At 41.0% G+C, this 23,266-nt stretch overlaps 6 protein-coding genes across 6 annotated transcripts in view; 4 read left to right on the top strand and 2 right to left on the bottom strand.

Annotated features, from left to right (window-relative positions):
• The window catches only part of LOC118740097 (ruvB-like helicase 2), a 26,393-nt gene extending 26,247 nt beyond the window's left edge, over positions 1-146 (top strand). Inside the window, exon 3 of the mRNA XM_036471590.1 lies at positions 111-146. Within this exon, the coding sequence (XP_036327483.1) occupies positions 111-146 (36 nt within the window). The remainder of the gene's footprint in view (positions 1-110) is intronic.
• An 84-nt stretch (positions 147-230) lies between these two features.
• Positions 231-1,949, top strand: LOC118738937 (transmembrane protein 19-like). Its single transcript, XM_036469989.1, has 4 exons — positions 231-506; positions 573-821; positions 884-1,036; positions 1,100-1,949. The coding sequence occupies exons 1-4, from the start codon at positions 389-391 to the stop codon at positions 1,576-1,578; spliced, it is 999 nt and encodes a 332-aa protein (XP_036325882.1). The 5' UTR covers positions 231-388; the 3' UTR covers positions 1,579-1,949.
• Positions 1,950-4,537: 2,588 nt separating this feature from the next.
• On the bottom strand, positions 4,538-5,836 carry LOC118740096. Its single transcript, XM_036471589.1, has 2 exons — positions 5,782-5,836; positions 4,538-5,712 (listed from the first exon to the last, which is right to left on the bottom strand). Exons 1-2 carry the CDS (start codon positions 5,834-5,836, stop codon positions 4,538-4,540), a joined length of 1,230 nt encoding a protein of 409 aa, XP_036327482.1.
• A 4,271-nt stretch (positions 5,837-10,107) lies between these two features.
• On the top strand, positions 10,108-11,249 carry LOC118738939 (cell wall protein DAN4-like). Its single transcript, XM_036469991.1, has 2 exons — positions 10,108-10,353; positions 10,467-11,249. The coding sequence occupies exons 1-2, from the start codon at positions 10,296-10,298 to the stop codon at positions 11,135-11,137; spliced, it is 729 nt and encodes a 242-aa protein (XP_036325884.1). The 5' UTR covers positions 10,108-10,295; the 3' UTR covers positions 11,138-11,249.
• A 2,387-nt stretch (positions 11,250-13,636) lies between these two features.
• On the bottom strand, positions 13,637-15,326 carry LOC118738933. The gene is made up of 2 exons (XM_036469986.1): positions 14,863-15,326; positions 13,637-14,772 (listed from the first exon to the last, which is right to left on the bottom strand). The coding sequence occupies exons 1-2, from the start codon at positions 14,891-14,893 to the stop codon at positions 13,757-13,759; spliced, it is 1,047 nt and encodes a 348-aa protein (XP_036325879.1). The 5' UTR covers positions 14,894-15,326; the 3' UTR covers positions 13,637-13,756.
• Positions 15,327-17,916: 2,590 nt separating this feature from the next.
• Positions 17,917-22,817, top strand: LOC118740094 (collagen alpha-1(IX) chain-like). Its single transcript, XM_036471588.1, has 7 exons — positions 17,917-18,016; positions 20,490-20,932; positions 20,999-21,190; positions 21,264-21,563; positions 21,622-22,150; positions 22,209-22,310; positions 22,375-22,817. Exons 1-7 carry the CDS (start codon positions 17,917-17,919, stop codon positions 22,782-22,784), a joined length of 2,076 nt encoding a protein of 691 aa, XP_036327481.1. The 3' UTR covers positions 22,785-22,817.
• The last annotated feature ends 449 nt before the right edge of the window (positions 22,818-23,266 follow it).

The following is a 23,266-nucleotide window of genomic DNA, read 5'->3' as shown; positions in this document are numbered from 1 at the left end:
AACAGAGGCGTGCCTTCCCTTTTACCCTAGTACGTTTTTTGATTGGATGAAAAGAGAAGGCACGCCCCAATTTGCACGACAATTTGACAACTAATACATATTCCCAATAGTATTGTCCCGAATTGCCTTATGTAAACTCGGCGTAACCATAGCGATTTGGAGGTGAAATAAGGTAACCGTGAACAGTCGCTTTGATTGTGAACTTTAGGCAAACAAAAAGAAGATCACACTTTCTTTTTTTGTTTTGATGTTTACTTTCCACTGTTTTTTCTTGCTTCAGTGAAAAAGTTGTCCAGTTAAGAAAGTGCATTCCGCTATCCAAAAACTTGGAATATTCACAATCCTGTTTTCATTGCTGATATACTGAATTAAAGTTTATGTGCGCAAGATGGATATCCACGCCTGGTTGCCGGTGATATTTTGCAGTCTTTCCATACCACTATCCCTTTTTATGTGGCTGGGTAACTTGGCCTTTTCGAAATTTTGGCACTCTAATGAATTCGAAGGTAAATTAATACATGCTCATAAATCATTTTCGATAAGCGGACTTACAGCACCTTTGCTCTTTGCAGAGCCCCCTGTGATACCGCCGACAAGATGGCTATTTTCAACTTTGGCGCCCCTGGCGCTTATGATGATTGCGCTACGCAGGAAATCGGTTAACAAATCGGGTGCTGTATTGGGCATACTCTTCGCATTCATCTTATCCATAGCAAATCATGCATTCTTCGCAAGCTTGGCGGCATTCTTTTTCAGCTCTTCGCGTGCGACCAAGTTCCGCGCACATTTAAAACGGAAATTTGAAAAGGATTTTAAAGAGGGTGCGTAAAATGGGAGAAAAATGCTTTTAATTACTCTAATCTAGTTAGCAATTAACTCATAGGCGAAGGCCAACGCAACTGGGTACAGGTTTTATGCAATGGCGGAATGGCTACACAGCTGGCTATATTATATCTCATAGATTGCGGCAGTTGTGAGCGTCCCATCGACTTTACAAAGGAGTATCGCTCCAGCTGGTTGGGCGTAGCAGTTATGAGTAAGTGATTTTATCGCCAAAGTGCTTATCAGCCACACCTATTAACGTCACACACTTCTGCAGGCGCTTTCGCATGCTGCAATGGCGATACATGGGCAAGTGAACTGGGCAGTGTATTATCTAAAAGCGAACCATTTCTCATTACCACACGTCGCCGTGTACCGCGGGGCACTAACGGTGGCGTTTCGTTACAAGGACTTGTCGCTAGTGTCTTGGGTGGTGTGCTAGTAGGTTTCGTTTCCTATTTAACTGTACGCTACACTGTTGACGCACATGCATTACTTACTAGTCCGCCACAGTGGCCTCTTGTCATATTCGGTGGCATTGGTGGATTGTTTGGCTCGCTGGTGGATTCAATACTTGGCGCTACAATGCAGTACTCGGGCATCGATAAGGAAGGCAAAATTGTTGAGTGTCCCGGTGCGGGCGTGCGTCAAATCAGCGGTTTGCGCATACTAGACAATCATAGTGTAAACTTAATTTCGAGTATTGTAACAGGTGTTACCATGCCCTTGATTGCTTTAAAGTTTTGGCCTGTTTGAGGTGGTTGAAAGGAAATATTATCAAGATCAACCCCAACGATGCTGATATTCGGCAAAAATGTTTATCAAGTTTTTTAATGAAGTATAATTAATTTTAATGTATTGTACGGTGCTAATATTTTGTTGTTTAAAATCCTTTATTAGAGTTTTTTTGCAAAGCATTCTAATTCTACTCCATACATATGTATGTAGATGTTTGCTGAACATGTCTACCTACATAAATCGCCTACCGACGAAGGATAATAATTACTAATTATTTATTACAAACGTATTCTGTAGTAATGAACTTTATTAAAAACGAAAACACCGAACTGTTTATAGCGCTCACCGGCTACTCAAAGTAAAAATGTTATTCCGATTCAACAAAAAAAAATATTTAAAAAAATGTGATGCGTCTCGAAGGGATAACTTAAAAGAACTGGATTAATTTAATTAATTAATTAAAGCATTATTGCAGCTATTTGTATTATAACACGCATGTATTTAAGTAAATGTGATTAATAAACATTTGTACGTGCTTAATGAAATGCATATGTGGCGTCTGTTAAAACTTGGGAAAGGTGTTTAGTCTTCTTTTCTTACTTAGATATAGGAGAGGTTCCAAAAGGCTGAGTTGTCATCTCTACTCCATTTCCGTAAGCAGGAGAGATGTATTGTCAATGTTATTGTAACAGCATACAAGTTGCCCAAAGGGTATATGACCGCCGCTTTTAACTTGTTACTGTCCACCCTGATTATCTCCGAGATCTAGAAAATGTGTAGGATCATTCCCTTTCTCAAGCCAGCGAGAAGGTGGACGTAGGAGACTGATACAGACCCATCTCCCTCCTATCCGCAGTGGCAAAAATCATGGAAGCACTAGTCTTCCCTAGCCTGACGAAGCATCTGAAGTTACCATAGCTTTGAACGACATCACACAGACTAGCGAGTCTGAACCAACGTCGCCCCTGAGATAGGACGGCCCTAGTCGCAGTTGACCTGTCGAAGGCATTCGACACGATGAACCACGCGACCCTCTGCTAAGACGTCCTGGACTCGTCGCTTTCAGCTCGGACGAAGCGGTGGATAACCAGCTATCTGTGTGGCCGTCAATCAAGCCACGTAGGATTAAACAGGGTGTCCCTTAAGGCAGCGTACTCTCCCCGATACTCTCCACATAGCAAAACTCCCTCCGCAGCCAGCGGTAGTCAATTTGGTAAGCTACGCTGATGATTGCACAATAATGGCGATGGGTCAAAACATCGAAAGCCTTTGCGATCAAATACCCTACTATCTCACCGATCTTTAGAATTTCTTCACTGCAAGGAGCCTCAAAGTCTTCGCCGAAAAACCTACCTTCCCAACCTGGCCCAAGGAGATCAGACTTGAACTGGACGTCTTCGTCGATGGCGCGAAAATACCGACGACTAATCACCCCGAAATTCTGGGAGTGACGTTCGATAGCTTTTTCTCCTTTTCCGCACACGCCTTAGCCACTTGAAACAAACTACGGGCCAGGAGCAAAGTGCAAAAGTCGGCAGCACCTGGGGAGCCGATAAATAAAGCCTGCTCGCAACTTACAAGGCAATCGGCCGGTCTGTGGCAAACTACGCAGCGCCAGTGTGGACAGCGGGGAAGAATGACACGCAGTGGAAAAATCTGCAAACATGTCAGAACGCAGCTCTACGTACGAAGAAAGCTAGATGGTGGCGATTAAAGACCATAACACCATGTTGTGAAATGAAACGTTTGGGTGGTGCCACCGTCTAAATAGCTACCTCTCTCGGCTGAACACAGAAGTGGAAAACACCTGCCCCGCATGTGGGAAAGTTCTCACAACACCCAGCATCTCTTCACATGCGTCTCCAACCTTATGACCCTGGCACTGAAGGCGCTCTGGACCGCGCCAATCAACTCCGCCCACTTTCTCCGCCTCATTCATGCAGAGCCGGAGGATGAATATGATGATTCATGACGTAACCTGGGGGGTTGATCACTGCCGCTACAACAACAACAACAAGTATACCATAGGATAAGTCATCATCGGTCATCAGAAATTGAGTTTTTCACTATACTATTTAACCCAGAGAGTTGTCACCCGGAGAGTACAATTATCATCCTTAGAACAGTGAAAAGAACGGAGTGATGTGACTCAGGCAGACCCACTACACTACTTTCTCCTGCGATAAGGAACTGGAAGATGTACATAAGTACTTACAAACAACTATACGCTTGGATTCGCATTAGCTTGGCCTCAAGCAGGCATTGTCGCACAACCTATTTGAAGGTGCTTGACCGGCAGCTGTGGCTGTGTGGTAAGGGAAACCGCAAGCCACTACGAACTCAGGCCGAAAGAAACTACGGCCGAAAGAGTCTACCGGTTTGGTTGAATTACAGCCAGTTTTGGGGGTGTGGAAGGTTTCAACTATCTTCTATGTGCCAATGAATTAGGTTCCACAGGCCTATTTTTACAAATAAGGGTAGCCTGGGACTTCTCGAGACTGATGTAGTTATACATATTTTGCAACTGTCGTCCATTTCAGTAGAAAAGGATGCTTATCAGTGATGAGGATGGTAATTTTAGTAATATCTGGTTGAGGTTGTCCGCGGAATGAAGTATGAACTCCTCAAGTCTGCATGCAAATTAGTTAGAGTGGTTCCCGCAATCAAACCAGTAGAATCTTTGGCTTCCATTGCTGTAGGTCATTAAACGGTAAAAAAGACTGACGTATCACACATTACATTGGATAATCCCCAGACACAGGTCTTGCGGGTAGGTTAACTTTACTCGTACCAAAGCGTCAGAAGTTTTATCGGGCAATATTTTTGGATCATCTACCTATCCGTAGGATGGTAAGAAATCACTTGCGACTTACATTTTTTTAGTTATTGAAACTCACACATTAACATTCCAATTTTTATTAAATTCAGTAAATATGTAAGCACCTATTCCTAAAACTCTTAACTATGTAAGTAATTCTTAATTCTTTCGATGACTGCTGTGAGAAATCTTTCCCGCGTAAGTACGCTTCGGTAGATGCAAATTATCATTATATCCTGTCGAGATCGAATTTTGCATTGGCTCTTCCTCCTGCTCGTACAAGGAACTGCCGCCGGCCGACATTGATGGTTTCGCTACGCCAATCGAATATTTGAACATCAAATCTGCCAAAGGTGTAGAGATGATCTGCGAGGCAGACGCAACCGTCTTGAAGGTGATGCGACGCTTGCGCATATGCACAGTGCTATTTTGATGCACATAACTGTACTTGTTTGGTGCGGCGAAATATTCTTCCTTGATTTGTGGTTTGTAGCTAGGCATGGCAGCTCCATAGCCGCTCGACACAACGTGTGGCTTAAACTGCTGCGTTGTTGTTGTGGTTGCGCTTGAGGGCTGCGGCAACTGTACACCATAACCGCCCGTTAAGTGTAACGGTGCAGCGGTAGTGCTGGTGGTGGTTGTTGTTTTTGTTGCTGCTCTCGACGGCAACTTTGGACGCGTGCCGCCGCTATGCACCTTCGACGCGCTACCCATTATCATCGGCTTTGGCAACTCCATTGTGCTCGGTTTTGTACCCGCTGTGCCATGATAATACTTCTCCGCCTCACCTTTGCGATAAGGACCTATCATGTCATCGTCTTCCTCGAAGTTTGTCGCGCCATATGCAAACACTGGACTATTTGCATTCGTTTGTAGCGCCGGCGCACCATAACCGCTCATCTCCTTGCCAATAGCGCCATTCGCTGTGGTATCGCTCGTCACTGCATTATCATCTAAGCGATACTCACTCGGCATACTTGTAGCGATTATATGTTCCATTTGCTCCTGCAGCAGTTGATAGAGTGGCGGCGCTGTATCGTTGTATGGCAGCGTTTCGCCATCCGGCACATATTGATTGTTAATGTAGGCGCTTCGCCCGTCTAAATCGTTTGTGCCAACTGGTGTGACCGCGCGTCCTTCGTCGGCTGTCTGCGCGCGCGCAGTGGACTCATCGGCGTGCACCAGTCGCGGCGCTTGATATGTATTAGGGGGCGCATTTGTGGAGGTTATGGCGGTGGCAGCTCCCTCAGTCGTTGTAGTAATATTCCCTGTCACTGGCGCGCTGTTGGTCGAATTCACCGCCGCCGCTGAAGACTCCAAGGCTACTGCGCGAGCTGCAAAGAAGAAGTGATATATTAGGTAAAGAAGTAGGCAATTTTTAACCACACCCACTGCTAACTTACCCACGCAAATTATGCAAAGTAATAACGGTGTTGTACTGATAATTCTTGCAGCCATTCTGTTAATGTATAACTGCGCAGGCGCCGCTAACACTTTTATACCAAGGCTATACCGATGTTCCCTTGCTCCAAGCAAAAAAAAAAAAAAAAAAAAAATTAAAACAGTGCCTTTCTAATGGGAAAAGCAGCGTAGCTATTCTCAAGCTTTGCGGTGACCCGTCCAAAACTTGCGCTAATGCAAGTGGAATTAATAAATTAAAATAAAATAAAATAAACGAGCCGCGGTGTTGCAAATCTCTCAAATACTCCCTTTTAATGAGATTCTCATTAAGCGGAGTGATCTTCAATTCTTCATGTGGCACACACAATCCAAACAATCAACGTGCCGCGTCATTGCGCACAATCATTCATTCATACTTACGATTACTACCGATCGATGGCATATCTAATCGAGTTTAATCACTTTGTGGTTGTGGGCGAGAAAGTTTACGATGATGGCTCAATTCAAATATAGTAGGCACTTCTGTGTAGCCCTAGGTTCTAATTTTGCTTTCATCTGCTCATTACGCTCCTGACGTTTGTAATGAAATTGAGTTATTAGCCGTTGCTGGTGCTTGTGAGACTAATAAATAGAAAGCTAAGTAATTAAGATGAATCGATTGTGGTTTACCGGCAAGCTTCGGAGCGTAAATGCATTTTCATTGACAAATACAACGATTGCACTGGCTTGGACTTGTTGCACAGAAAATATGCGCACGATTACAGTGGAAGCACCAAAGTACCGGAGCACCTGTACGCACTTGGTATGAGCAACAGGCGAATCTTCGGAAAGTAGAGCGAGTGTCAATTGCGGAGTTTTTCGGTATCGGACCAAACTGGTATGGGCAGAGGCTATAATCATGGCTGCTTATTCAAAGAGCTACCTTCTTGAGCTCAACAGATCGTCACCTGCCTTTGCACTGACATTATTATTACTATTTTTGTGAATAAAATACTGGGACCTCAAGACCTATTGTGCACCACTTCACAGATTTATAGTGTGTCTATTAACACAGTACACGAGAGAAACTTCAGAGTGGAGCCTAAATATACAGATTTTACTTCGTCCTCGGTTATTAAATATTCACCCAGGTATGTTTTGTGTTTTTGTATCAGTACAGGACATTCTTCTAAGATGTGCTGTGCAGTCTCGATATTCGTCCCGCAAAATCAGCATCGCTCCTATGAGTAAATTCCCAGTTTAGTCAGGTGATAGTTCAGCCTGCAATATACTGTCAGGATTTTTGAAACAATTTTTAAGTTATTCTTGGATAAGCTCATAGATTCCTTAAAGAGTTTTAGTTTATATGTTCCCAAAAGTGCTTTGGGGCAGAGAGTGCCCCTTTTCTTAAGGCACAACAGGGCTCTGGGCCGATGAAAGGAGTTAATGCTCCTGCTTACTTTAATACCAATATATCCACTAACCCAGAGATCCCAAGCTCGATTGATTACACCTAGAGTATTCGGCTTGTCGAAACACTCCATCATGGTGAGATGTGAGGGACCTGATAGCCGCTTGGCCGGCAGTCAAGATCGCGATGTTTTGACTGCGGTAGTTGCGCTTGGTGGTGGTCCGCGCACTTTTCTATAGCGTATATTTCAGTCTAGAAAATGAACATACGCTTTCCCACGTTTCCGAGTATCTTAACCCCGATCAAACAACGCCTACGCTTTCCAGTCAATGAGCCATCACTGCACCAGGTTATCATGTTTTGGTTTAGCTCGTGCCATAGTCTACGAATATCGACGTGACTATATGCACATGTCCTGAAGCCCCAGGAAAAATCATTCTCCTGAATAACTGATTTCAACCATATACCCCGTGGATATCATTGAGGCGTGGTCGACGAATGGTGTGCGGATTATGGTCCGGTTTATTTGAAAATTATAGCTGTAGAAATTTAGTATACGAGAAATGAGAGCTGCGGTTCTAGAAGTTCGCTTGACTTCAAGAACGTGCAGTTGGACATGTCCCGGTTTGCGCCCGGCCTTCTCTGAGCGTACGACCCGAATGTAGTCAAGAATATCCATTCTCTATGTTTTCTCGGTGAGACAGACCCTAGCGTGCTGGACAGGAAATCATGCGCAGCGCAGTTTCCTGTAATATCCTGGTACCCATTTAAGTATGACTAGAAAATAATCAGAGGCCATTAAGAGAGAGGCCAGGCATACCCCAACTAGCTTCAAGGGGATTTATTTTGGAACAAATCTCCGTTAAGTATATGTTTACCTCACTTACCATTCTGACGTAATTGGGCAACCAGTTTATTGTTGAAAAACACAACAGTCATCGAGAAGGCCAAATATAAGGTCGAAGGAAAGAAGATCGCGAACAACTACCCATCCTTTAAGCGTTCCGCCAAGCTTCGACTCATCCATGTAAAAGTTCACAGGTGCTTATTTCCAACTTCTGCCTCGCGTTCACTCATCCCCAGATGGTATGTAAGTGGAGCTAGAGTTCAGTGGTGCTAGTAGAAGCCTCTAAGCACTCAGGGCCTCCAAATCTGACCGCAGCTCCTACTGCAGCAGCCTGTGGGATTGGTCCTAAGTACCCAACTGATTCCAATGAGGACTGCCCGATGTACCCGCTACAGCTCTCTGACTAGTGTATTCTTCTCTAGACGATTCCTCCAGACGAAGACTCTATAAAGTCGCCAGTCGAATGTCTTCCATTGGCAGAATGCACAAAATGAGTTCTGTCTTACCAGGATTAACAGCGAACTCACTGTTCGCTGACCACTTAGCCACCTGAGTTACTTGATTCTGTAATATATGTATCATAAAGGATATCTGGAAATTCGCTGGGCAGCCTTTACCCATCAGCTTCTCTAGCAGGCCGCATCCGACCACAATCCAAATAAGCGGCAAGAGAACACTACCCTGAGAGGTGCCCTTGTTTAGTCTAATGTCTCAGAGCATGCGGTATACTTTGAGCTTAGTTAAGTCACTTGGGACTCCAAGTATAATTGTTATAAGTCCCATAAATGCCGAGAAATTTACCCACGGCGAACTCTTTTTGAATGAGGGTTTTGCTCTATCCACTGACAGACGCTCACGAGGAATCGTTTTACTAATATATATGTAGGTCAATAAGCATCTCCAAGATTTTAATTAGAATAGAAAACCGATGGGTCCTTGGGATAGATGTGAAAGCTTTCGGAGGCCTTCGGGATGAACTTCACTTTAACTACTCTCCAAACCCTAACCAATGCTATTGTTAAACGAAATTTAATTCGCAGCTGTGGAGGAAAAATTTTTGTTTTGAAATAAATTAATATTCCCGGACTTTGAAGTTTTCCGAATATTTTTTATGGGGAAAATACTTCTTGGGTAGAATGGCTATAAAATCCTTAAGAATAAATATTTTTTTATTTATCAAAAATATTTCCTTTCAGAACACTTTCAAAAATAAAATTACGATGCAAATTTAACCCTAAAACTTTAGGAACTATGTATTTAAAAAAGAAAACTGCGTGATGTGGTTCCGAACACATAATGTAACTAATTTTTGTAAATAACGGTTGCAAAAATGTAACTAATCGAATTTTAAAGTCAAGTATGCATCACAGATTTATTGTTTGATGATTTGTGAAAAGAAAATTTCAAAATTCTACTTCACATTTCAAGCTACTACAATTTGAATCCAGTATTTACGGAAATATCGTAGTTTTTGAATTTTATGAAAATACCGTTTATGGGGAAAAATGCGAACCATCCTAATGGGAATATGTATGAAAGTATAAATACTGGATTCCATGGAACAACTACTTCTAAAAAAGTGGAGTTCCTCGACCTTTCGATTTTATTTGTTTGCTTGGAGTAGACTACTGAACATACATACATATATAAATGTGTATTAAGGCGATCCTTAAAATATCAAAATCATGGGGACTCCTTTGTTTTGTTTTAAGTACATAATGAAGCCATGCACGACTATTTCAAAATTGAAAAAAAATACATGGTCCCTACCAAGGTAGGTTTTTAATGGAAAAATACGAAAAAATTTTACTTCGAACTCAGCAAGTGTGAAATTATTTGGACGAGATTCAATAATAAGTAAACTATTCGAGATTTTGTAAAATTTTTGCAATTTAAAAATAAACACTGAAATTTTTTTTAAACACCTTTTTTTAAATATGAAATGGGGGATTTTATTTTGTCCGGGGAACAAATTAAAATTGTGCCCCATTCAAAATTTGTATGTTGATATTATAAGGATCACCCTAAAGTTTATGTATTTACATCTGATATTTGTTCAATAAACTAAAATTTTTTATCCATAGTTATAGGTGTTAACAAAGACAATCATTTAATGAATACTGCAAATAATGCTCCATCAGAGCTACGCAAGGTGCCACCACTACTAAGGCTGGAGTAACGAAAGTGTGGAGCTCATTTTAGAAAAATTAATTAGTACCTTTCTAGCGACAATTAACACTTCCAATGAAAGATTCGCAATACTCTTCTATAAAAGCCAAATGATTTTGGCAAATTTTCAACATTTTGAAAATAGCGAGATGAAGGTTTGGACTTACGGTGGGTTGATAATTTCGAAGAGTTAATTTTACTTTATATAAACCCCTTACTCAGTTCAACACTAAAATTTTATAAATTTATAAAAAATTAATCGATATCAAACTTTCATTCAGCGCCTCATATCCTCGCTATATTTTTCATATATTCTTGCACAAGTGCAGCGGCGCGCTGTTTGCCTGATAATGCCAACAAAAAGGATGATTCAACGCTCAAAAAGTCGGCAGCAGAAACATTCACTGGAACGCAGATCTCAATAGCCATCGTCACTGCAACAACCCCTGTCGCTGAGAGAGTAACGTCTACGCCTAGTATAACAGCAGCCTCAAAGCCAGCAGAAGTTACTACAAATGTTGCTGTGCAGGAGCTGCTTACTAACAACGTCATGCGCGTGCAAGCTCCAGCAATGCAAACGATTACAAAAGAAAATTTGCCTGCATCCAACACCAACGACGTTACTTCGGATTCAATCACTCCATCACCGCATAGTCTCATCACCGGCGACGTTGAGTCAGGCAAAGCCGCCGGTCCTATAGTTTTGGGTTTTATACAAACGCTGTTGCAGAAGAAGCAAAATGCATTACACAATTTCAGCACAACCACAGCATCGACCACATCTACCACCGCTAGTACCACCAGTACTACAAGCACCACAGCTAGTACAACCAGTACTACAAGCACCACTAGCACTACAAGTACTACTACCACGACGACCGAGAGTCCGTCGACGACTAGTACTACGTCCACTACCACTACCACCACAACGACTCCAGCATCAACAGGTTGATAGGAAAATACCATATCCATCGAGGATTCCACATGTTTCCCCTTAATCACTTTGTTATATACCTACTATGTACATACATATATTTTTGTTAAGGGACTATGTTTATCAAAATAAATTTTCGAATCATAATACATATATATAGAGCTACCAGATAGATATTTTATATGTAGAATTGGAGAACTCAAACCATTTTCGATCTTTACAAGATATTTTTTCATATCGATGGTCGTCTGCAATAACGAAACAACTCAAAACTAAAAAAAAAAAACCTTACTACTGCACAGTGGCACATGTCTCCAATCCTTGTCTAATCCCTACTAAGTATTTATAACTGGATAACTGGATGAAACATCCTATTTTCTGACTGCCTCCTATTTGCCGCTAATTTCAGCACCTAACTTTACTAAGACAGGCCCAATGTAAGTCTTGAGTTGATCTACTTAGATCAAAGGTATTTTGAGCGATTACAAGATATCTTTTTAAACTGATAAGGACGGAGAATGTGGTAACATTTAATACTCTCACAATCTCCATTTGTTAAATTCAAAGTCCGTGGAAACATCGCTTTTTTTGGCCTGACGATCCAGTTTAGCAATTTTTTTTATCGCTTTTTAAATTTTTGTCAAATCACTTTGCAAAATACTTTCCTTCTACGGAGTCTAGTAGTAGACAATCTTCTACAGTTGATATCAAAATAAAATTGGCGGCGTTCGAACATTATTTGTTGAGCATCTTCTACGCTTTGACATAACAAGTCGGTGGTAACACCGTACACAATTCTTGAAAGGTAATCTCTAAGGCAATCATGCTCACTACGGATCTGCGTTAACTGGAAATTATGTGGAAACCGCACTCCATACGACCTATATTATTCTATGACATTACAAACTGGTGAACCATATACTCCGTTAGCCATGCAGTTATTAAGTCACTGAATTGTCAAAGTTTAGCTTACAAGTCTACTATCCACATTGTGTGGGAGCCTAGACACAGGGGAATAGAAGGTAACTGTACAGCTGACGAGCTTGCGATGAAGGGAATCAAATTTTTTGACCTCAACTCTTCTCATAATGCGTTCATACCGCTATCTAGGTGCAAAATGTGGCTTAAAACACACTTAATCGGAAAGGCAAATAAAATATGGTCGCTAAAACCTACGTGTTGGCAAACTTGACAAACTGGCCCAGCTTCGACAAGGAGAGATCTAGGCACACATTTTGTTAAAGCGCCCTCTATTTAGGCAAGTGACCGCAATAATAATGAGTCACTGCTTGATGAGTAGGCATGCTGACAGAATGGGTTTGCCGGCCAATAAAATCTGCCTAAGCTGACGCGACGTGAAAGAAATTGACAGTCTTTGACATTACCTATGCATTGCCCTGCCCTATTGGGCATGAAGACTGTCTGTTTGGAGGACCTAAGCGAAGCAGGCAATAACGAATTCTCGCACCTAACATAACCCACAAGTTCTGCTTCTAGGCGAACGGACTGGATCGAAAACGAGCTCGTAATTGACACCCTCCAACATTGGAAGCAGCCAGCCGATAACATAACCCAGCCGGGAATTGAGGCCTCCATATTTCATATCTGTCTACTGATCAATATTTGATCTTAGTGTGGGAGTCTTCCAACTACTGGATGAAGTTTTCCAACGTATATTGCTGGCTTTTTTATCCCATTCTAGTGTTCGTTAGCAGCACCTAACGAAATGACGGTGCTCTAATATGAGGCTCAACGTCAACCCAATTAAAACGTCAATTATACTTTTTACCAGATAAGATGTACATATGTAAATCAGGATAGTGCAAACTGTGATAACATATGTGTCAAGGCTGGAGCGCTAGAGGTAGTCTTAGAGATGTAGCCTGTACACTTAACCATAGAGAAGGCGGCAAAACGATCTCTACTTAACTTCGCCTAGACCCTAGTCCCAGAGATGGAACACTGGGAGCAATAGTATTCGAAGATATTCAGTATAGAACTGTGCAAGAAATCTACATGTATTTTGGAAACGCATTTCCAGATTTGTACCTTACCTGGTATACAGTAAGCTGAAAGTATACTAGCAGGCATAGTTGGTCCGAGAGCAAGGATATCGGCCATGAACAGATAAAAGTTGTTGATTGTCCATCGGCAATTGGTAGATAAGTGTTTTCATTCCTTCCACTCGCTAGGCTAGGCTAATTCTGAATACGTTGCAAAGCTCTTCTGACCATGGGAGAACCGGAAGCTGCCAAAGGAAGTCCTTAAACCAAAGACAGTCAAAGGAGTGGCTTAAACTACTCAGTACGCAATTATCGACATCGATGGGTATTTTGATTGGAAACTGTCGGATAAGAATTCATGTGATTATGGTCTGGAAAAAAATCTTTGGAAAATTTTCATTGACACATTTCTTGTAAGCATGCAGTGGGTTTAAAACCGCCTACCTTTATTTCCTAACGATTCGTTAAACCTGTACTCCCCCCCCTTCCTCCTTTCCTATCCTTAAAAATACACATTAAAACACCAACCATTTTAAAAGGATAAATATTTATTTTCTAATATATCAGCCCGTTAAAAGAAGTATATGTATTGTTTAAAAATATGTATGTATCACCTAACTATGCCTACGTGCAATTACTTCTTAACAGCCAGTCTGTGCGTGTGACTCCTAACTTGCTGGAAAATAGAACCACCAGCTGGCTTCGACTGATTACTCTCAACTGGTTTGAGCACACTATTCTCCTCCGCCTTTGTAGCATCGTGAGCCTTCACGAGCTTGTCGGCTGCGCTAATTTCCTTTGCTGGCGTAGCAATGGGATTGCCCTCATCTTCAGGCTTGCCAACGTACACGTCTTCCGCCGCCTGAACTGGTTTCGTAGCAATGGGAGAATTCACTTCACTTTTAACTGGTGCAGCCGTCGATGCCTCATCCAACGCCTCGGCTTCAGCTTCCGCTATCTGATCGCCAATCTTGTCTAATGTCTGTAATGCAACATCCAACATTGCGTCTTCCTCCGAAGAGTCATCTTCCTTACTTTTTCCATCTTCTGGCTTCTTCACTTTTTCATTGACCGTCTTTATCTCCCTAAAGAATGGTGATCTTTTGAATTTGCGCGCCGCGTATGCCACTTCTTTAGGGTTCGTTTGCTTGCATTCTTCGAATGGCACATCCAACCAGAGGCCATGTGTGCGACACTTAGCCACATTCAATTTACATTTGTTATAGAAAACTGCCAACTCGCTAGGCGTTTTACCGCAGATTGGATCGTACGGCTCTACGCAATCGTCATCGCAGAGAAAGCCATCCTGTAATGCGATAGCGCTTCCACTAATGGCGGCTGTGTTTGCCTTCGTGCAGGCCTCACCTTCGCAAGCATACCAAGCAATGGGTATGCCCAAGTAGGGCGGACTGCGCAGCGTTGAGATTGGGTAACTGGCGGCGGAGTCGTTGAGCGGCAAGAAGGTGCGCTTGACGTAGTAGCCGTGTTCCTCGGTGGCGAGCTGTCCACCACTGCGGCCCAGGTCGGATGAAGAGGACCACTTAGTTTTGGTTTTAGTTTTACTCGATGGCGAATTGGAGGATGCGGATGATCTGTGTTTCTTATGCCTCTTCGCGTTAGCAGCCGAAATAGCGAGTAGCACAATGAGCACTGGAAGAGAAACAAAAGAAATTTTTTAGCTGCTGCATCTAAGCAAAGTGGTTTCGTAGGGTTCTATGTACATATTTGTGTTTAACTTACCGGAAATAAAACTGATTTTGTTAAACTTCATATTTGCTTGGTGGAATGCTTACAATTAACGCGTATTGTTTAGTAGCTCTTTAATCTCTAGTAACTGTCTGAATAGATGCGCAGGCGCAATACAACTGCGACTATTGCCACGCCGCGGGCTGCTTAAGTAACTTTAAAAAAACTCATCGTGTAACGCAGGGAAAAAAAACATACAAAACAAAAATAAGAGAAGAGTTTTAATTCAAACTGGGGATTCTTTTAGTGCCTCCTTCTTTTCTGGTTTGGTCAGCTTTTTTTTTATGTTCGACTCAATCTCTGTTTATTTACCACTTATGCTGGCTAGCTAGAGCGAGATTTTTCTTCTGTTTGCTTCTCCACTTTCTCGCTTTCAGCTCTCGACGACGACGCCGCCACCGAGGAGTGTTTGGGTGAAATTTGAATGCGCTGCCGCTCCGCTCAGGTGTTGATGCTTATGTACATATGTATGTTGTGCTGTACGGGCAGTCGGTCGATTGCCAGCTTCCTAGAAGTTTCAGCTTCTTAATACTTTGGGCAAACAAATGTTGAATGTAAAGCTGCGCTTAGTTGAGATGAGTAAGGCAGCCGGTTTTTTGTTAATTGGGTCAGTGGATTTTTGTTTTGATTTGCCGCCTTTTTGCTTTTTGGCGTTGTTTTGCTTGAATAAAATAATAAAATTGAAGAACCCAAAAAGAAGTTTTGAGGGAAATTGAAATGCTTTCGTTATTGATAAAAAGAAATTGTATAAAGAGTACCTACGAATGGACATACATATGTATGCATGTCCGCAGGTACTTGTGCTTTGCATCAGTTCAAGTCCATTACTTTCACCAATTCGTCACGTTATTGCTAACTTCATCATTTTCTGAGTACATATTGCGAAAAAGTACGCTTCAAATCCACGAAACTATAATATAAAAATAAATGGAAGTTTAACCGAAACTATTCACATGACCACTCTTACTTGTTCGCTGTCAGATTTTCGTCCGGTTGTCCTCCTTCTACGATTGCCATGTCTAGATGTTCCCTAGCGAATTCGTTGAAGGCTTATTTGAAGGATCTGGCCCCTTTTAGGCCTATTTGAGGAGAACTTGTTGTTTTCGTTGTAGCGGCATTAATAAGCCTCGCCTAGATCGGTTTACCCATCAATTGCTGTCGACAAGCTCAACTAACGCTAGATCCAGGAAAGTGCCTTTTCTACGGGGTTGGACCAGAGGGAAAGTGATACTAGCTGAATGGGCTTAAGTGGGCATATAAAGAGGTTGTTTGTGTCGTGGGGGTATTTTCACATGCTGGGTACTCATTGCCTACTTCCGGGGTCGAGTTTGGTTTAATAGCTGTTGATACGGCTACAGTATCCAGACCGTAATTGGGCCAGAGTGACGCACATCTGCGGTGGTTGCTAAAGCTCTATGTTGGCAATAGATAGAGATTGGGTTCTTATCACGGCATTCATAGGTTGAGAGTCGCAGAAGTGGAGACAGACTATGAATGCCAATGATAGCTCGTTTATCGGTTCCATTGTTTTTTCTATATAGGTCTGGTCTGCGTCCTTATACTTGAAAAGATGCCTGCTGACGTGCCTGGGTGGGCCTTCTCGGGTGCTTGCATCTGTAGCAGCCTACCAAAAATTGCTTGCTGAGCGTATTGGGTTACTCCGTAACGGAGTAAATTTGGGTCACGCTATGCAGATGGTGTTCAGGCGACATTCAAAGGCATCCTGTCGCAAGGCAAGCTTCGTCCAATGCTTTCAACTTGTCCCCGGCGACCAAACAGGCGCAGCAGAATTCATTACCGGCGAGAAAATGCTCGTCCACTGGGGTTAATTCGGCATCGTAATCTGTCTTCTACTACAAATCTGACATCGAGTTTGCTCGCTTGTACATGGCAGCTCTACATAATAGACATCACAAATTTAGGCGTATTTTCTTTCTTACTCAGTCTATGGCATTTATTGGCTGGCGGTCATGTCAGCCTAAGAATTCCCGACCACGATAACCAGCCGAGCGGAGGCATCTTCTCTAACAAGTGTCTGTACAGTACTTTCAAGATTCGACGTGGTCAAAAGATGGCAGTCGCAAAAATAAGACTTCCGCACAGTCAAGCAAACTATAAGCGCATATCCAGAAGCCTCACTATACTTCATGGTACTCTCCAAGATGATAAATACCCTTCCAACTAAAAGAAGAAAAATGATTTAAAATGGTTAAAAAATAAATATTTGGAGCTCGCAATCTTGGCAAATGGATGGACTTATAACGGCGCCTCCTAAAGGCAAATGGCTTTTAATACAAAATATTGTTCTGAATGTAGAACAACTTTAAATTTTTCCTACTCAAGGTCATTGCTAAAAAATACAAAAAAATTCAGCTTGTAGGCTGTGCTGATATGCTGCTATAACATAATCGGAAGTAAATATGTATTATGTGCTAATGTATATATGCCTGCTCACATTACTTTTATATAAAATACATATGTATGTAGTGAAATCTGTAAAAATTGTGTCATGCAAATACATACATACATATGCGACCTGGAATAAAAGAACATTATTTCAATTCAAAGCTTCGCCTTCTAAAAAGATCTTTAGGATTGCGAAATGGTCATCGTATGTAATACGAATGCATACATACATATACACTGATAGAGCAACTGTTAAAACGATTCAAAACTTAAATACTTTTTCCATAGCTACGGCTAATAAAGTGGGGAGTAATAAAGTGTGGCGTCTGTTCAGAAATGGCTGGCGAATGCAAGCGGAATTAGAAGATTAGAACAAAAAAAAAAAGCATTCATGGGTCTCGATTAAGTGACAATTGCGTAGATTAGAGGTCCACAAACATACACTAATATGTACATACATACATACATATTTTTATGGCTGGTGATGGGGCTATTGGCTGCCCGAGATGATTTGAATTATCATTTCCTCAGTTGCGTGGCGGTACTTGGTGATCGAGGAACTAAATTTTAAAAATATTACAAAAAAAAAATTTAGAAATGAAATAACTTCAGCAAAAAATTTTAATTAAAAATTTTCTAATAATGACTTTCGCAAAAGTAGCGCTTTCATTCCTTCTACTGGCGTTCACGTTGGCTTTTGGGCCGCAACCAAGTTTTGCTAGGATTTCAAAGAGGCAAAGTGGTGTGTGTTTGTGTGAAATATTGTTCAATTACACCTTGCGATAAAACCAAAAAAACAATTCCAAATACTCAAAGCAATCAATATATGTACTTACGAAACTGCGGGCCAAATATAGTAAAATTACGTTTTTAGTTTTACTCTCTGAATTCAGATTTTTTTAAATAACTTTGTAGTTTCAAAGTTACAGATTAATTGCAATAGTTATTTAAAAAAAAATCAGTGCAATGTAGAATAACAATATCGGTATCAACTGAAAATTTTTTATAAAAAATTTAAATAATTTTATTTTTTTAAGCTAACAAAGTTTGAAAGGCGAAATTCGGGATGTGGTCGACTGTATAGTAGTCCTTAATATATATATATATTTTTAACAATTATTGCAAAATTTTAAGGATATTCAAGGACGCAATTTTAAAAGGACATTTTCCATACCAACTCGTACTTATACAACAAAAAATTTGGTCAGCTCTAATTCTACAGAATTTTTTCTTTAATTTGCTGCCCATACTTATTTTCTACATTACGCTGATTTTTTTTAACAATGTTTGAAGTAATCGTATTTTTCAAATTTCAAAGCCTTTTAAAAAAATCCTGGCGCCAGAGAGAAAAACTACAAAAGCAGTTTTACTATATTTGACCCATAGGTTCGGGAATATATTGATGTTCTTTTTTTGTATAAAATTTACTGTCGCACCATGTTACGAGTGTTTTTAAAATTTAATAAGTGAACGCAGTACAAAATTCACGCAAAATTTTATTTATTTTTAAATGTCGTCGGTAGAATTTCGCATCGATATAGAAATATAAAATAAAAACGTTCCTATTATCGATTACATCTTCAACGTGCATACTACCTCGTTTAATCGTTCATACAGGCGAACGTATTTTAGGCGAGACTGGCATAATTTTGTCAATCGGGGTTTCTTGATTTCTAAAAACTTTGTAAACGAGGATATTGAATCTATGCGCCTACTATGGAGAATAATTAGACTCTGAATTACAAAAAAACGAAAAATTATATTCTCAAATTAAATTAGCTTGAAAATTTTTCTTAAAATGTTACATTTCACCATAAAAAGAAGGCAGACTCAAAAAACAAAGACTAGTCCTTAGTGTTCGTTTATGTTGAAGTGAATAAAGAACAGTAAATATGCACACACAAGCGTTGATAACCTTAATATTTGACACTATTTCCTCATTCATCGAAGAGCTTCATAAGACACATATGGCGCGCTAACACAAATGTACATACTGCATACATATGTACATATATATGTACATACCAGCTTTTACCCGCGGCCCCGCCCGCGTCTTATATTATACGATTTAACGTTATGCTATAAAATTTTACAGCGCACCTCAATCTGTTATACGGAATGCTATAGAATTATGCTAATCATTTTAATGCTCTTACTCAGATGGTTATTTTAATCGCGCTAGTATAGATATGGTGATTAGTTAAATAATTTTTGTATTTTTAAACAGGTGGCAACTCGCTTCAAAAATCCTTTCGAAATAAAGTTTTTAAGCTTCTCTAGATTTATATCTAATTAATTTGTTAACCAAATTGATTTTGAATTTGTAGAAAGGTGGCAAACCTATTCGAAAATATAAGTAAACAAATAAATATTTCTTAAACTCTTTTCGATTGACTCCTACATATGTACATACATATGCATGCAACAAAAGTTTGAATTTACTTATTAGCTAAATTAATTTTAACTTTTTAACCAGGTATCAACCCCGTTCAAAAATATTTTAGAAATAAAGCTTACTGAAAGCTGTGTTGTTTGACACCCATATTAAAATATTTAATTTAACTTGTTAATTAAATAATTTCTGAACCTTTAAACAGGTGGCAACAATATTTTGAAACATTTTTCAAATGAGGCTTTCTGAAACTTCTCTTGCTTTATAATTAATGAATTAATATTAAAATATTACGTTTAAGAACATCTAGGTAAATAGATGGCAACCTTTTTCAAACATATTTTATCAATAAAACTTTATTAAATCTCTTTCGTTTGACACCCATATTAATATATTTCATATGACTTATTAATTGATTTCATACCTAATTTATAAACAGGTGGCAACCTTCTTCTAAAATACATCTCAAAATAAAACTTTCTTAAACCTCTCGTGTTTGACACCCATATTAAAATATTTCACTTGAATTTTTATTTCATTTGATTCAGAACTTCTGAGCAAGCGGCGACCCTCTTAAAAAATTGTTTCGGGATAAATTGCTTTTGAACACCTTTTCTTTGCCACCAACATCGTTGTAACGTTTTATTTAACTTTTTAATAAATTTGTTACAACTTTTGAAAAAGGTGGCAACTCTCTACTAAAAATATTCTGTATCTTAACTTAAATTTCTCAACGTTTTCGATCGATCTACCAATCGTATTTAAAGTTTTGTTGTGCATGAGTTTTCTAAAAAACTATTTCCATAATTTCTTTATCTTAAAGACGACTTCGATTTGGCTTATGATGACAACGATTTTGTGCCCGTGAGTCCTTGTAGCGTGCAACGTGCTGGCGATCCCGATCTTACCAATTATGATATCATCTCTTCATATCATTTCGATGACTACTATCATCAGTATCAGGGTGTCCGGCAAATAGTCGGTTCGACTGGCTATCAGACAGCCTATCATTTTGAGGAGTACTCCAATATGACTATCGAGTCTCGGCAAGCATTCCCGAAAGGTGTGCCCGATGCATTTTCTTTTGAATGCACGTTTCGTGTACCCGAATACGATCCGCCAAATGAGTGGTACCTCTTTGAGCTCTCAGATTACAGATATGAGTCACAAATGAGTGTAATCATGAATCCGATTTATAATGCTCTGGAATTCTCGTTACCCAAATATGATGGTTCGCTACAGACGGTCACATTTGAGGAACTCGAAGTAATTTCAATAATAATTCCAGATGTTCATACTTTTGAGAATAATACTTTTTTTTATTTAAATCAGATTTTCGATCATTCATGGCACAAAGTTATGCTGGGCGTGACTCAAGATGCTGTGCGTCTTTGGGTCGATTGTGAGCCTGTACCAGATCGAAATGGCAGCTTGCATACACCGCTTGACGTGCGTAGCCCCATCGATTCGACGGAGGGTGTCTTCGCGGTAGCACGAGATTGCAAGACTAGAAGCACTGTGCCGGTAAGTTAAGTCAATATGGACTAATCTGGACTATTTATGAATATGACATTACGGAAACCGTTTCCCTGCCTAGATTGATTTGCAATGGATGATCTTTAGCTGTGATGTTGATAAACCTGAACGCGCAACCTGTGAAGATATACCTAAATACGCGAAAGCTCCTAAAGCATTGGTGGAAAAAGAACCTGTTCCCACACCACGTCCGACACCTCGTCGTCCTGATCTAACATTCCTCACGACCAGCACTTATCGGCCCTCGTTCTTGAGTTCCACACCTTCTGCACTGCAGGGCCAGGAGCTGCATGCATGTCCCGAAGTATGTCCAAGAGGACCACCAGGCCCGCCAGGACCACCTGGTATACACGGTGTACAGGTAAGTGAATATAAAGGAGGCAGAGGCAGCTGAAGTAAGAATTAACTTTGTGTTAAAGGGACCTCCAGGTGCGCCTGGCCAATTAAGTCCGTATGCCAATCAATTGGATGGCCGCTTGAGTAAAGGTGAGAAAGGGGAGCCAGGTGCTGTTGGCTTGCCTGGCGTAACAGGTCTAGCAGGAGAGCGTGGCTCGCCAGGAGAACCAGGCTATAGTGGATTACCGGGTACTAAAGGAGAGCCTGGCGATATAGGTCCTCCTGGACCTCCGGGACCACCGGGAGTTCTTATATCAGGCGAAGATAGTGATTCTTCAAGTAGTGCATCTAGATTACCAGGACCAAAAGGTGACGTTGGCCCAACCGGTGTCATGGGGCAAAAAGGAGAGCGTGGCTTGCCAGGATTGGACGGCAGTACGGGTGAGCGCGGCGAAATTGGACTGCCAGGCGAGAAAGGCGAACGTGGCTATCCAGGTCCAGTTGGACCACAAGGACCACCTGGTCCGCCCGGTGAGTCTGGCACAGTACAAAATGAAATTAGAAATATAGAAGAGCGTGAAATACGAGAAATCTGCTTAGCTGTTGTAAGAGGTAAGAGATTCAAAGTACTTTGTTTGAAGTCTTATGATTTGTAGTATTGGCGCTTTAGATTATATCAGCGAAATTTCTTCGACACTGACGGGTCCACCTGGGCCGCCAGGTCGACGTGGTTACGGACGTCCGGGACCACCAGGTAGTCCAGGCATACAAGGTTAGTAAACATTGTTTTGAAAAATACGTCTTTAAATTTTTTTACATCACTTAATTTTTTCTAGGCGAACCTGGTATTCAAGGTCCGCAAGGTGATCGAGGCTACCCTGGTCTTCCTGGTATGCAGGGATCACAAGGTGAGACGGGACCTCGGGGGCTGGAGGGCCAAAAAGGTGATCGTGGCGAAGATGGCGTAGGTCATCCAGGCCAAATGGGTCCACCTGGCCCTCAAGGACCTGAAGGCCGTTGCGTGGATGGTTTGCCCGGTAGACCCGGTGAACCTGGCGTGCCTGGTGCACCAGGCGATCCAGGCGGTCATGGACCACCTGGACAGCCAGGCGTGTGCCCGGACTGCAATGCTTATCAAGCAGCATATGCCTACCCACTGTTGCTTGCGCAGCAGCAACAGAATAATAAAGGTCCACCGAATTACTACAATAAAGGACCACCAGTGAATTATTATAATAAGGGTTAATATGCAGAAATTCGTTCGATGTTTTTTTTTATAAATGCGTGTTTAAAATGTGTAATAAAATTAAAAAGTTTTTTTGGAATTTTTAATGCGAGTATGATTTGAATTTTAGAATAAAACCGACTACATATATAAATTTAAGTTTTCTGAAGACCAAAGAGTAATAAAAATCTCGAGGAAAGCTAGAAAGTCGTTTGGTTGTTAAAGTAATGAGATATTGGCACTATATTTTTTCACAGCGGAAGTTCACTCCAGAGACATTTTATGAGCACATCTGCGGCATAGGAAAAGAGATCTTAGGCTCTAAGTTTCTCTATTTCGCAGCGGTAGTAACAAAAGGCAAAGTTTGCATTTTATGACTTCGGTAAAGAATTCGATTTTGGAGACCTAGTCCTAGCGTGAAACGCCTGAGCCAAGAGCCTTTCAAACCCCATCGGGCAAGCCGTAAGACCTTCACTGGTACTACGCTTTCGCCTGTTGCTTAC

This window comes from Rhagoletis pomonella, unplaced genomic scaffold, assembly GCF_013731165.1.
Source record: "Rhagoletis pomonella isolate Grant_MI unplaced genomic scaffold, Rhpom_1.0 Rhpom_scaffold_00005, whole genome shotgun sequence".
In the NCBI taxonomy this organism is placed as follows: domain Eukaryota; kingdom Metazoa; phylum Arthropoda; class Insecta; order Diptera; family Tephritidae; genus Rhagoletis; species Rhagoletis pomonella.
This window is presented reverse-complemented; position numbering and strand designations above follow the sequence as displayed.

Excerpts from the sequence above, each read along its gene's own strand:
- LOC118740094 (XM_036471588.1), top strand. The coding sequence starts at position 17,917 with ATGACTTTCGCAAAAGTAGCGCTTTCATTCCTTCTACTGGCGTTCACG. Across the intron at positions 18,017-20,489 it reads GATTTCAAAGAGGCAAAGTG|ACGACTTCGATTTGGCTTAT; the intron begins GTGTGTGTTTGT and ends TTTATCTTAAAG. Across the intron at positions 22,151-22,208 it reads CTGCTTAGCTGTTGTAAGAG|ATTATATCAGCGAAATTTCT; the intron begins GTAAGAGATTCA and ends TTGGCGCTTTAG.
- LOC118738939 (XM_036469991.1), top strand. The coding sequence starts at position 10,296 with ATGATTTTGGCAAATTTTCAACATTTTGAAAATAGCGAGATGAAGGTT. Across the intron at positions 10,354-10,466 it reads GATGAAGGTTTGGACTTACG|CGCCTCATATCCTCGCTATA; the intron begins GTGGGTTGATAA and ends ACTTTCATTCAG.
- LOC118740096 (XM_036471589.1), bottom strand. The coding sequence starts at position 5,836 with ATGGCTGCAAGAATTATCAGTACAACACCGTTATTACTTTGCATAATT. Across the intron at positions 5,713-5,781 it reads ACTTTGCATAATTTGCGTGG|CTCGCGCAGTAGCCTTGGAG; the intron begins GTAAGTTAGCAG and ends TCTTCTTTGCAG.
- LOC118738933 (XM_036469986.1), bottom strand. The coding sequence starts at position 14,893 with ATGAAGTTTAACAAAATCAGTTTTATTTCCG. Across the intron at positions 14,773-14,862 it reads CAAAATCAGTTTTATTTCCG|TGCTCATTGTGCTACTCGCT; the intron begins GTAAGTTAAACA and ends TTTCTCTTCCAG.
- LOC118738937 (XM_036469989.1), top strand. The coding sequence starts at position 389 with ATGGATATCCACGCCTGGTTGCCGGTGATATTTTGCAGTCTTTCCATA. Across the intron at positions 507-572 it reads GCACTCTAATGAATTCGAAG|AGCCCCCTGTGATACCGCCG; the intron begins GTAAATTAATAC and ends TGCTCTTTGCAG. Across the intron at positions 822-883 it reads TGAAAAGGATTTTAAAGAGG|GCGAAGGCCAACGCAACTGG; the intron begins GTGCGTAAAATG and ends ATTAACTCATAG.